This window comes from Pagrus major, chromosome 11, assembly GCF_040436345.1.
Source record: "Pagrus major chromosome 11, Pma_NU_1.0".
In the NCBI taxonomy this organism is placed as follows: domain Eukaryota; kingdom Metazoa; phylum Chordata; class Actinopteri; order Spariformes; family Sparidae; genus Pagrus; species Pagrus major.
In genome coordinates, this window is record NC_133225.1 from 20724714 (window position 1) to 20738093 (window position 13380).

Genomic DNA, 13380 nt, shown 5'->3' on the forward strand with positions numbered 1-13380 from the left:
TCCCAGAATATTTAAATGACTATATATAGTTGTATACAATACATTTAATCTGATGTCATGTGCACTGTTTAGATACAGTAAATGATGGTACTGCATCAACCCATCGGGCTTAAAAATCGGTATAACACACAATCATCCAAGAGATGCTTGAATATCTGACAGATCAATGACAGGTTGGGTTTGACCTGAGCAAGGCATGGTACTGGCTGCTTGTAATGATTGTTATCAAGAAATAAAAGATACAATCAAAAGTTTCCAAAGATCTTTTCAAAATTTAAACAACCATTTTAAATCCTTAAATTGAAGTTGCAGTGAATTAACCCATTGGATTAACCCTCCAATCGTTACAAATAATACAACATATAAACCCCTCTATCTCCGACAAGTGCCATTTGTCTTCAAATGACCCCATATGCAGTAACATCGCCAAAGCCTCTTTATCCCTCAGCCACCGAGGCACAGTACCCAATCCTATGTTTTACAACAAGGGGATATATAGGGGCATGTGCGGTCATCTAGAGCCAAATGTCTCCTATCTAACCAAAGGACAGGTAGATACAGTATTTCAAGCAGGATTTATGGCACAAAATAGCATTAGCTAAAAACCGTCAGGCAGCAGTGATGGCTAAAAAACGCATTCTGGTAGCGGAACCCGGCAAGATTGGAAAATTGCCACCACCAGAGGGGAGAGGAAGCAGTAAAAATGACGGTAGATGGGGGGGGCCTCACTGACATGAGCAGCCAATATATCAGACTGCACCTGGTGGCAGGGGGCCCCCCCTGGGACCATCCACCTTACACACAGACACATTAAATTTGTCTATTTATTTATTTCGTTTCTCCTCATCTTTACAGTGTCCACCTCTGAGGTGGGGGGTCAAAAAGAAGTAGGGGCACACTGATATTTTAAAAATCAATCTGCCTCCAGAAATGGTTTCATTCCTTCTCCAATGACCTGAAGTGCGTGAGGGTGGGAAATATTGGGGGGTACATATGGGTGGGTCAGGGTGCAGTGGGAGGGGCAGGACAAAGTGTTACAGGCCAAAGCGGAGTGGAGTTAATGTGATCACTCATAAGGGACAAGACGCATTTTGTGGGTGTGCTTGCGAGATGGTGGGGGCAAAGGAGTGTGGAATGATGAGAGGGGGTGGTTGTCAAGGTACTAGGGTCTATAATTGTCCGTATGTGTGTGTGCTAGAGACTATTAAGTATTTCTAAAGTGCTTGGCGTAGGCTATAATCTTCCTAAACACACACACACACACACACACACACAGCATCCCACCACTTCAGCCAAACAGCAGCATCCAAGAAGGTATAAATACTAGGTTGACACTTTAATGTCAGGGGACTGCTTGTCCTGGATTAGAAACTTGTAACCCACCACGGAGCTTGACATTGCTGGGATGAAGGTGCAGCAATGGACAGAGTGAGGAGGGGAGGGGGGCTATTACAGAGGGTCCAAGTTTGATGTATAAGGGCATCTAACATGGACTGTCTACTGTTGAGAAGCTAGCAGATGTACAATGCTGCTTTGTGGCCAGCTTTCATTGGCATTGCTAGAGTGGAGTTTTTTTATTTTTTGCCATGAAAAGAAAAAGCTGTTGGGAAAATTGAGTCTGTCGCACCAGTATCTTTTAGAGGCTCACACAAAGACATATGCACACACACTTGTTCACAGGAAAATAGAGGATTACATACTGAAAAATTAAGCGCTTTTCTCCTCTCCTTGATCCTGTTGACCGTGCTGCGAACCTGAAAGAGAGAGGGAGAGAATGGGAGAGAAAGAGATAAGTGTATCTGACACAGCGCTCAATGAAACACACTTACAATGAATCAAAACAAAAAATCTTTCACAGCAAACACAGCAAACTCCTGCCTGTACCCAAAATGTAAAATGGAGAAAAGAGAATAGAACGTGCAGGCGATGGAACAAATCTTGAGCGGTACTTTGAGGGCACTAACAGTGGTTGGGGAAATGTGTGTGCATGTGTGTGTGTTTGTGCATGTACATGTGAGAGGGTGTTCCAGTATGTCCCAGTGGCTAATGGGACTTGAAAGTGACACATAGAGCTGGCAAACTAAGGAGACGACTTCAAGCTATCATCTGTCAGCATAGAGCGCCGGGACCAACAAATGGAGCTATTGGAGGAGAAGGGACCGCCCTAGCAGAACAGATTACATTTTTACACTCCGGATGAAACAGTGTACTGCACACTGTCATTTAACACATACAATACCAGACAAGAATTTCATTAATTTAAGTTATAAGGTACACATACATACAATTTCAGTTGTCATATTACTAATCCACAACCTAATTTGTAATTTACCTGCTTATTAACTAAATTCCTTGGGGGAAAAAATATTTTAAAATGGAAAAAATATGAAAATATTAAATGATGAATAATTTTGTACAACTGTGAAAGTAAATGCCAAGTCCTCTGATTAAAGGCAAGTAATAACGTTGATGATGTTAAATTATATTTAACTGGTGAATTCATGTATCAAATTTCCTTTAAAATGTATAAATTGCATTTTGTAATCGAACCCATCCAAATACTTATGAATGATTAAGAATACTAATAATAAACACGTTTCATGTAAATATGGTGTAATTAGTATCACATGATACAAGACAATTATCAAACAACTTAGAATGCACTTAGTCAACTGGATAAAACTCTGGTTTAGTTAATCTACAAAACATTTTTTATAAAAAAAGAAATCACTTAAAATCATGTGTTTGCAACTGTATAAGTTTTACTGATCACTGAATAAAAGGTTAATACATTTCACTTAGTACAATTAAAACATTTTGCTAAACATACCTTTAGTGGAAAATAATATTCAAAATTTTAAATTCAAACTACAATTGATCCAACATATTCCTAATCAGTTACAATATGTCATATGAATGACAATTTGGAACTATACAAAACTTTTGTGACTCAACAGCAGCTATCAATGAATGTATTTCCCTGCTAGCAGGTTATGATCCCTGATTTAGTAACGACTTGTTTTTCATTTTAGTAATGTTTTTTTAATTAATTAATACAAAAATTATAGGTCAGCTGACATTATCTTTTTTATTTAAAAAGGGATATAACTATATCATTATTAAATATATACTGAAATATCTTCATAAAAAAAGTCTACATGAAAAAACGTATAGAACAGCAGGAAATTCTGTCTGTTTGTAGTTCAGTTTAATAGGCTGAAATCTTCTATGGAAAATGTCTGGCATTTATGAGGTGTGTGTGTGTGTGTGTGTGTGTGCGCGTGTGTGCGCGTGTGCCTGTGTATGTGTGTGCACGTACATGAGCCCGTTCACATTGTCACCGCTCACTGTAAATTTGTAGCGGCTGGGCACTCATCACTACAGCCCATCCCAGCCCAGCCCACCACGTTAGTGAATATGCATTATGGCTTATGGCTTCATTAAGTCGCAGCGTGTTATAAATTATGACACCACACTGAACACACACACACACACACACACACACACAGTCTCAGAGACAGCATGTGTATACCGAGGATGTTTTGCATATATACCAACGTTGAAGGGCCACATAATGAAGATAGCCCAAGCCTTGTGACAGAGCAGAATCAACAGCATCATGTTTCCAAAACCCTCCTATTATTTCTGACAGAGGGCCTTCGACACAGTGCAGATGTTGGAGAGGCACCGTCTTAACACAATTTAATGGGGAAAGTAAGTCCTGGGGATTTCACTGATATCAAAAGCAGCCGGCGTGCTGAGGCAATTACATGACACAACTTAATTAATCATTTGACAATGAGGGGAAGGGCATTGTTTTAGATGATCGTTATGTGTTTAAGAGTTTTGCGCACACTCAAGGTTTCCCAATGATGCAAAGCGTGGTTCCCCATGTAAATGGGCGCTAAGCGATTACCATATGAAAGCAGCGCGCCCGACAACACCTGCCGACATCCTTGGAGCTGATGGAAATAAAAGGTCATCAAAGCGTGGGATTACAAGGTGACCACCAAGGAAAAGCTAATTGCAATGAATAATGGAAAGCTATTGTCAGGTAATTAGCAATTAAAACACTGCATTTTGAGTTTAACAGCAGCAGATACAGTCTGTCTTCCACGCCATATTTGTAATTATAGAGTCAAGAAACCAGCTTCATGAATGGGAGCATTTTCTGACTTTGAGGCACTAGTTAATTCAACACTTTAGCATATCAAAGCAAAATTTCTTCACAATAAGATGGTTAAAGTCTAATTTGTTCTACCAGGTTAACAACTAACAGCAACTTTGCAAAGTTTTTTCTTCACTCTATCGACTTTGTTACACAGAGCAGCTTAATGTGTCACATAATGTAATCAAAGGAGAAGTTACCGTCCCCAGTTATCAAGGCTGGCTAGCATAAACGAATACAGACAGAGCACGAACCTCCCTGTCTCCCATTGGCCTATCTCCCTGCCACTCTGATTATAGGGAAGAAACAAGAAAAAAAAAGTATGATCATTCCCATTCGCTTTGTATTTTTTTCTATTAAACAAATATTTCCTTGTAGGTGTCATGGGGGTAAAACCTGAAGCCAGCAGTGCTCTGTGTCAAAAATTAGACTAGTTAGAGATACAAAACGAAAGGCGAGCATGGTGTGGGAGATAAAAAAAAGTAGTGTCTCAGAAAGGTGGTGATGGTTCAGAGGAAGAAATAGAAATGAAATGAATTCTTTTTTTTTTCAAACGTTAACTAAGAAGTGTGGTCCTTTTGAAAACCGGAACATGTACATGAGCTGCTCACAAATTGTGCAGACCCTAGGGTCAAGGACAACTTGAGTGTAAGAAAATGAATTCCCAAGCACTAAAAAAGCCACTTAAGCAAGAATGTAGTGTTGATTTATTTCACAGTGTGAAGGGTCAACCCTCTGTGGCTCTGCATTGCTGGTGCATCGCCTGTGACTCAGGGACAGATCTTAACAGACTTGACAGTCAGGCTTTTCCTCTTCAAAATACCCAGGTTGTCTCAGGGTATCAGACACTTTAACGCTTTTAGGACCCTTTTGAGCTAATTTTTTCCCAAAATTTAAGACAGATTTTTTGACAAATCATCTTATTATTTAGGCATTACAAGTAAGTATGAAGGTAAGTTGTAGTCCTGTGCAGAGGTAGGTTTTATGTAGGAATATGACTCTGTGATAGGTATAAAGGTTCGTAGCATCAGAAATTAGGACTTTCTTTCAAGTATTTGACTCATTTTGACAAAAGAAGTTAAAAGATGCATTAGAGGATTTAGATAAAATGTGTGTGATAACTGAGATCTCATAAGTTTAAGATTATTTAACGACTTTTAAGTCCTAATATTCATAAAGTTGAATTCAAAAATTATTGTTGAATCAAGAATTACATTTCTGTGTCCTGGAGTGTTAACTGTGCTATAAGGAAAAACCTTTTCAGATTTTTAACTCCTTAAAGTTTGGAATGGAAAGTGTCACAAAATGAGAAGAAGCACACAAGAACACACACAAAAAACACACAAAAAAATCCTATTTACATTGACTAAGAGCCACATTTGACCAAGAATGATTTTCATCACTTGCGTCTCATCCATTAAATCGTATCTCTCGGTCTCTCGCCACTCACCCACCCTCCACCCTGACACACAGCTACTGCGTATCTAAATGGTAATAAAGCAGCATCTCAATACAATATCCTCACACCTTCATTGCATATTGTTGGCTGCATATTGTTTTTCTTTTTGTGTCCTACTATGGTTACTGCTTGGGGTCCCGCAAAGCCCTGGCCAGTGGCTTTGTCAGGATGCTAAATGGAGGGCCGTGAGTTTAAAAACTTAAAGAGGCAGTGAAATATTAGCCAATGTGGGTGAGGAATGAGTGGCTGAGAACCGCGGCGTGTCAGTGTTTAATGGTCGGACTCGGATGCATATAAGTTAGTCCAAGCATGAAGGGCAGTGGGACGCTCGCGTGGAAACGATGTCCCCTCCCCTCCTTCCCATCCCTCCTCCCATCCACAGACACACGTTCACACACATACACACTCGTACTCTCACACCCCACCCACACAGCTTTTAAGCAGGGAGCCCATCAGAAACTTGTCATTTCTCTCATTCACTCCGACAGCCTTGAGACACAATGCAGACTTACCTCTGTGTTGTACACCCCATATATCAGGAAGATGAACAGGCCCTGCAAACACAGACAAAGAAAGAGAGAGAGGAAGGAAGAAAGAGATAGAGAGAGAGAGAGAGAGAGAGAGAGAGAGAGGGGGCGAGAAAGAGGAGGACAAAGTTGTTACAGTTGTTTTCTCTCTTATCCTACAGTAAAAAACAAAAGCTCAAAAGGAATGAATGGAGCGACACGTATGGGTTTGGTTGATTCATACCCTATCTTGGCTTTGCAAAACTGAATTAGAGTGTTGTGAAAAGTAGTGAGAAAAGAAGCAGGATTTGAAAAGTACAACTTCTCCAAACTGGGCCACCTCCGTCAGGCTCAGCTTGTGTTTGTTTCGTCTACAATACTTGTGCTCCTCATTCCAGGCCCCACGAAGTCATCAAAGGCTCAAACCCAAGGTTCCACACTGCTTTATCGAAATAGAAAATCTCAAGTGCCCGTGTTCTGTCTGTGTTTTTCGACAAAGGGCCCAAGAATGCCATGCCCTTGGATGCATAAAGGCTGCACTTTTGGTCACAGAAAAAAAATATATTTTTCATTCCAATCCATTGTGGCATCCATTGAATGTACAAGCTGTGCATTCGCCTTCGGGCCATAATGTAATACTGTTGCCTCAAAGGAAACAGTAAGAACAACATTCTCAGAACACCGATTAAATAGTGCCACAAAAACATCTACAGAGAAAAATGAAAAGGCAAGTAAAATCCTATAAATTTCAAGGCTGATAGATACCGTAGATTCTTTGATAAGCCAACAGCACGTTGATGTGGCTCTAACTTCCACACACACACATACACACACACACACACACACACACACACACACACACACACACACACACACACACACAAACAAAAAAACTTTTAAAAGTACATCATGCCCCTTTCACCGCTTAAAGTGTTTCTGTGTTGCTTCATCTTTAAAAGAAGGTAAGGACACTTCCTGAGGACAGGCAGACAAAACCTGGTCAATGCATCAATCAAGTTGAGTTTGGAGCTTCCAATTTTTGCCTGCAGGGGATCTCAATGCATCACCATTGACAACATGATTTGGGGGCCCGTTCAGAGTGACAGGCCGACGGTGGCTGACAATGACGACCTCTAGCCCAAGCTACTGCCCATTCACCTGCTACTGGCTGCTCTCCTGTCCTCCAGGGACTGAATTGCCCTGTCGGCCTGTCAGGTAGCATCTTAGGACATCCATCCTCTTTAAAATGACAATTCTGCTAGTATCTGACATGCTGAAGACAACAGGCATAACAAAAGATCTGAGACCTATACATTTTATTTCTACACTGCTTACCTACAATTGCATGTAATATGGGATACAACTTTATACAGTGTAGAATGTGATTAATTTAAAAGAAAAAAAATGCTGCTCCATAGTACAATGAAGTCCTTAAAGAGCAAGAGACAAATATCACGTTTTATCTCATTTGAACTGTGCCAGGAATTATACAAGATATTTGTTGATTTAAATTATCATTTTTACAAATCAAAAAGGCTGCAGTTTATCGTAAAACTGTTAAAGTATAAGACTGCGAAAAAACGTTATCAGGGAGACTGCACACCAAAACACGTGTTAGTTCTCATAGAATTAACTAACTCCCATTCCACATAGCTGTAGCCTTTAGCATGGCCACACTTATAATGATTTTCACCTTTTTTAATACTTTTTCAAAATGTGTCAGTGTGACGGCCATGTTGGTGTTGGTGATGAAAAATACGATAGTTTTATTTTACTGAGCAGTTTTCACACAAAACTGAATGGTACACTTTACTATGTTTACAACAAACTGCAACTTTCTTGAGTTGCAAAATTATCTTTAAAATTGATAAAAAATGAAATCAATTCAGACAGCTAACTCTTTTGGGGGTTTTTTCTCCCCCAAAAAAAGGTGACATCGGAAGGGGAGGGCCTTCGCCTCTCCATTGTAAAGATTGCTTAACAATCCCAGCAATTGTACAGTACAAATCCAGCTGAGATGAGAGACTTTCAAAACTCAAGTCCTGATTCATACTTTAACTCTCAAACTCCACTCAGCAAGTCACATTACTATACACAGTTCCTAGTGTTCAGTGATAAGAGGATGGTACTCCAAAAGAACAATCACAATGTAACACAATGTTTTGGCTGCAAAGGCTACAAAGCCTTCTTTCATAAGCTGAACATATCAATGACAAAGCAAAGTCAAGTCTATAGGCAAAGTGATATATATTGTTTAATGGACACTGGCATATCGGCTCCAAATGTTACCTGCTATCTAACTCCCTTTACTAAGACATTAAAATGCAGTGTGATTGTTCGGTCAGCTACAGGTCACTGTAGCTCAAAGAAACTGTAGGGCTGCAATGGTGGAAGGCTGACCTAAACACTCTCATAACATTACAAACTCAGACTTTGATTCACCAATTCCTACATGCTAATAGAGGCTATACTATATTATGTGATTCCTCTTACCAATCAGCTTTGCTCTGCCATACTTTTTTAATTTTTTAACTACATGGCGTATGATTTCAGCAGGCACACAAATCACAAATAATTTGTAACAAAGGCACGGTATTGACCAGGATGTCAATGCAGTGCTAGTACAATGTTCACTGACAAATACTTAAAAGCACAAGCAAAGTATTGTATATAGAATTTTTCATGTTTGGAGAATACTCTTTTTTAACACACACAAACAGGCACAACCACATACAACAACAGACAGTGGGTGGTTAATTTGAAACACGTACCCTATTGTATTGCATTAGAATAGCAATTTCTAACTTACTGTTGCAATTTGATTATCATGTTTTTGATCATTCCTCTTATTTGTAATTAATCTTTTGTTGTGTACTAAACAAAGTGGGGAGAACATACTGTGCACATTAAGAAAAATGATCTATTAAAATATAATTGAGTTAAAAATAAGTGGTAGCACAACAATAATGATAGATTGTTTAAAATGTTAATTCATTAATATTCCCACTAAAAACAAACAGACAAAAAATGGGGCGCATTATTTAAATGCATGTGTGCTTTTCTAAACCCAGTCCTGGTTCTTTTGAACTCAGCAGCAAATGCTACAAATTTATGCAAAGAATGGTTGCAGTTGCTTTCAAAGTATTGCTATACTGTACATCAAACAAGGGAGCATAAATTAATTAGCATCCAGCTAATTAGGGAACAATTGTATGTTTAAAAAGTTAAAGCCAACAAACACTGTGTTTGACCAAAAACATTATCACCCAAGAGAGATGTACAATGGTGCAACACAAGTCAGAAAATAGGATTTGTTTAAATTCACAAGAGCGTTCCTTCTTATCAGCTACCAAGAGCTTTGTCTGAGAAAGCAGAGAGAACACATTAAAGTCAGAGATCGATTTTTTCTACGAGAACTCTACATTAATTCTATTAAACAAGGATGCTGTGGTTCTTATCCTTTTACTGTTTACGACTGGCAGTTTGTGACATTGCCAACCTCCTTTTGGAAATGTACCACATTCTACCTCTGCTGTCCTTGTAACTCTATCTTCCTAAAAGCATCAACTAAGTGCATAGAATTTTTAAGGTGATCCATCAACCACTGGTAATACTTGTAATATATGCTTTATTCAACCATTTGTGTAAGTGTGTCTACTTAATAGCTTCAACTTACGTGTTTATGTCAAATTAATTAAAAAAGCTTATTTTCCTCGAATGCCAAAAGCTAAAGATCTTTGGCAAAAATGTGTTTTTATATCCTATCTATTTAGATTGACAGCTTTTGCATTATTTTTCAGTTAACTGCATCAGTTCCCAGTGAGCAGAACTGATTGGAGGCCTCTCACATATTCAGCCAAGTGAATGAGCACGTAGAAGCTCAGCGTTTAGCTGAAGGATACTTTCCACAGAATATAAAAGCTGTTGATGGATGTACTTGTAGCTGCCAGGATTGAGCCTGTGACCTTTCAGTTACAATTATTATGTCGAAGTTGTCAAGACAGTGGCAGCTAAAAACCAACAAATAACAGGCAGCAAGTGATATTTTTTCACTAACGTAAAGTTGCACAATCTTTTAAGCACATTTCTCATACAAAATGCAAATGTGCTTTTCGTAAAACCTATAAAATACTGAAGGCTATTTCAATCTGCTGCAAACCTTTACAAAATCGAGAATATGATGGATAATAGATTCAAGCCCTATTAACAAATTCTGCTGTACCTTGCAGCGTGTACACTTCTTCTGTGGGTTTTTATTTCTACCAGTATGATTTTAACATCCCTGCGATAGTAAAGGTTTCAAGACACACATCCAAGTATGAAAGTTAAAAACTGTAATCACTGGAACTAGTAATTTCAGCAAATTTAATCTGTATTTACTCCATAGAAAAAAATGCTTTAATTAATTAATAAATTGCCTTCATGACACCTCCAAATATAACTAGGCCTGTGTTATGCAAGTTATGCCATTTTTCCACTCGCACTTTTGGGCGCGCCGAGTCAAACCGAGCCGCACTGATTTGCTTTTCCATCACCAGTTTTACCGTGCCAAGTTGGGCCAAGCCACACCCGCAATGGACCTGCTCAGGAGTAGGGCCAAGCTGCGAAGCCCCGCCTCCAAGCGGGCTGCTGTGACTACTCACGACTATGACCAACCCGTAACGAGCACCCGTCTCCCCGTAAAATAGATATTCAACATGTCTGTGCAGGAAAGTCTTAAAAGTCTGTGTGTTCAGCAGGGGTGTCACGATCTCGACTGTAAGTCAGATATCAATCGAAATGACTTCATGATCTCGACCTTCGAAATTAAAGGTGGAATCGAGGATTTCGCCACATCCCCAGTGCCACGTCCAGCAGGCGTGCCAAGACAGAAAAAAACACACACACACAGCATGTTGTAGCGCAGCGAGTTAACGTTACCACCTCTAACCTGAAGCTGCAACCAATTAAAAGACACCATGGCAACTGATATAGGCGACACATCAACTGAACTCGAACCCCCTCCTTGCTTCTCTGAAATCACCAGTGTGATTCCAGGTGAGTTATGTCGGTCAGTTTGTAAGCTATGCTATGCGCGTGTAGCATACACGTCCACAGGCAACAAGACAAATATGGCAGGACATCTCCACAGGCATCATAAAGAAGCAGAGCTAACTGAGAAAACAACATCGTTACCACAGGCAACTCTTCTGTCCTCATTTAGAGCTAAACTTCCACAAAATTTAACTTGCGCTAAAGCAATAACTAGTGCTATAAGGGTATTTGTAGCATCAGACATGCAACCTTAATCAGTGATGGAAAACCCTGGATTTAAGCATTTAATTGGCGAACTTGACCCACGCTACAAAATGCCAAGCAGGTCGCATCTTACCACAAAGGTGTTGCCCTCTATGTATGATATGATAATGTGAAGGAAAAAGTTATTGGCGGTCTGAGCAGTGCAGATTCAGTGGCCTTAACGACAGATTGCTGGATCTCCAGAGCAACACAGAGCTACATGATCATCACAACACACTACATTAAGTATGCACTCTTCACATCTGCAGTCACTAAATCCAGGTACCCTCTATGACTTCTCTTCTTTTGTTTACAGTTAGTTTCCAATTGACTGGTGAAACAAGTTATTGTTACATTTACATTGTTAATAAATTATTTAAATTTGACATCATGGCATAAAACCAATGATCCTAGACTAGACTAGACTAGACTAGTCTAAACATGGCATAGCCATCTGTGCTAAAAGAAAAAAACAAAAGAGAATCGAATCGAATTGTGACCTTAAACTCGAAAATCAAATCGAATCAAGGATTTTGAGAATCGTGACACCCCTAGTGTTCGGCTCTCAGCACTTTTGTAGCTTTTAACTGAATCTCTTTAGTTTCTCTCGTCCTGTCTGTTGTTTTCAGATGTCTGCTGTGTTTTATCATTTCGTCATGTTCGCTTTCAGCTGTCATGTTTAGTTACTGCTAGTGAAAACGCAACATTTCTTGTAATTCTGCCTCATAATAAAAGCTTTTAAATGACTAAATAAAGGGGGGCTTTTATTGTGAAGAAGTTATAGTAAATTAAACGTATTTGTAACTGAATTAGCAGAGCCGCTTTGTTAGTGGTGATTCTTTGATAGTACTGCACGGATTGAGACAAGTGCGTCACTGGTTTAAGACACACCTTCAAGCAGGTAGCCCAGTTGCGGTGGAAATGCAAAATCCTGGCCATGCCGGGCTGCCGAGTCAGACCATGTAGAGCTAGGCCGGCAAATGTGATGGAAAAATGGCATTAGAGAGACAAAGAAACAACAAAATAGAACAGATATTCAAAAGTTCTAGATCTTCTAGAAAATCCCCCAGTTTCATGCCTCTGATGCCACCCTAAAAAACTACAATTACCACCTTGCAGTTGTATACACCTGCGCAAAGTCAAGTTGCTGTTCCAAAGCTATGACAATGAATAAGCGCATATAAAAGTTACTAGCTTCATCATTTCATCCTGTTAGAAAATTACACAAAATTCTAACATGATTACCATATGAATTATTGTGTGTGTTGTGTAATGGCCAAAAGTATCTTCTGTATGGTCACAGGGACCTTGGCCTTTGACCACCACATTCTGATCAGTTTAACCTTGAGTCTAAGTGGATGTTTGTGCCAATTCCCTCAAGGTGTTCTTGAGATTAAACTTTCACAAATGGGAAGGACAGCTAGATGACTGGATATAAGGACAGACAACATGAAAACATAATCCCTCCGGCCACGGCTATCGCCGGCGCGGAGGCATAAAAAGAGTGTCAGGATTAGCAGACTTCATCCTTGCATATATAATGCAGTCGCACAAATCTCCACAACGCTGATAAATTCTGTTAAATCCCATACATCAGCCTGTATAGTATAGTCTGTATTTTGACAGTGAACACAGTGTAGCAGTATCTCCATATTCTCAGTATTAGTGGCCCACCTTTTTTCTGTGTTACAAATCCTCAGTCAAAAACGTCTCTGTGCTTAACCCCCTCCCTTACCTTTCAGCACTCCTATTTCTCCATCTCCATCAACCTCCCAAATGTGTGAAGTTAGCGAGCGCAGCACTGGCAGGTAAAAATCTCAGAAAACAGCAAGTTTATGACATTGTCCTTGGGAAAGAAATTTTCAATGTAAAGATATGAAAACTATGATTAAGGAGGAAGGGTGGTGTCCTGGCAAGGAGAGAGCGACTGGCAGGGCAGCTTTTTCTTTCTTGCCAGAATATATTGCTGC

At 39.6% G+C, this 13380-nt stretch overlaps 1 protein-coding gene across 1 annotated transcript in view; it reads right to left on the reverse strand.

The window, feature by feature from the left end:
* LOC141004802 (adhesion G protein-coupled receptor D2) overlaps positions 1-13380 on the reverse strand; it is an 89166-nt gene that overhangs the window by 37454 nt on the left and 38332 nt on the right. Inside the window, exons 20-21 of the mRNA XM_073476464.1 lie at positions 6140-6181; positions 1701-1754 (exon numbers count right to left, since the gene is read on the reverse strand). Of these exons, the coding sequence (XP_073332565.1) occupies positions 1701-1754; positions 6140-6181 (96 nt within the window). The remainder of the gene's footprint in view (positions 1-1700; positions 1755-6139; positions 6182-13380) is intronic.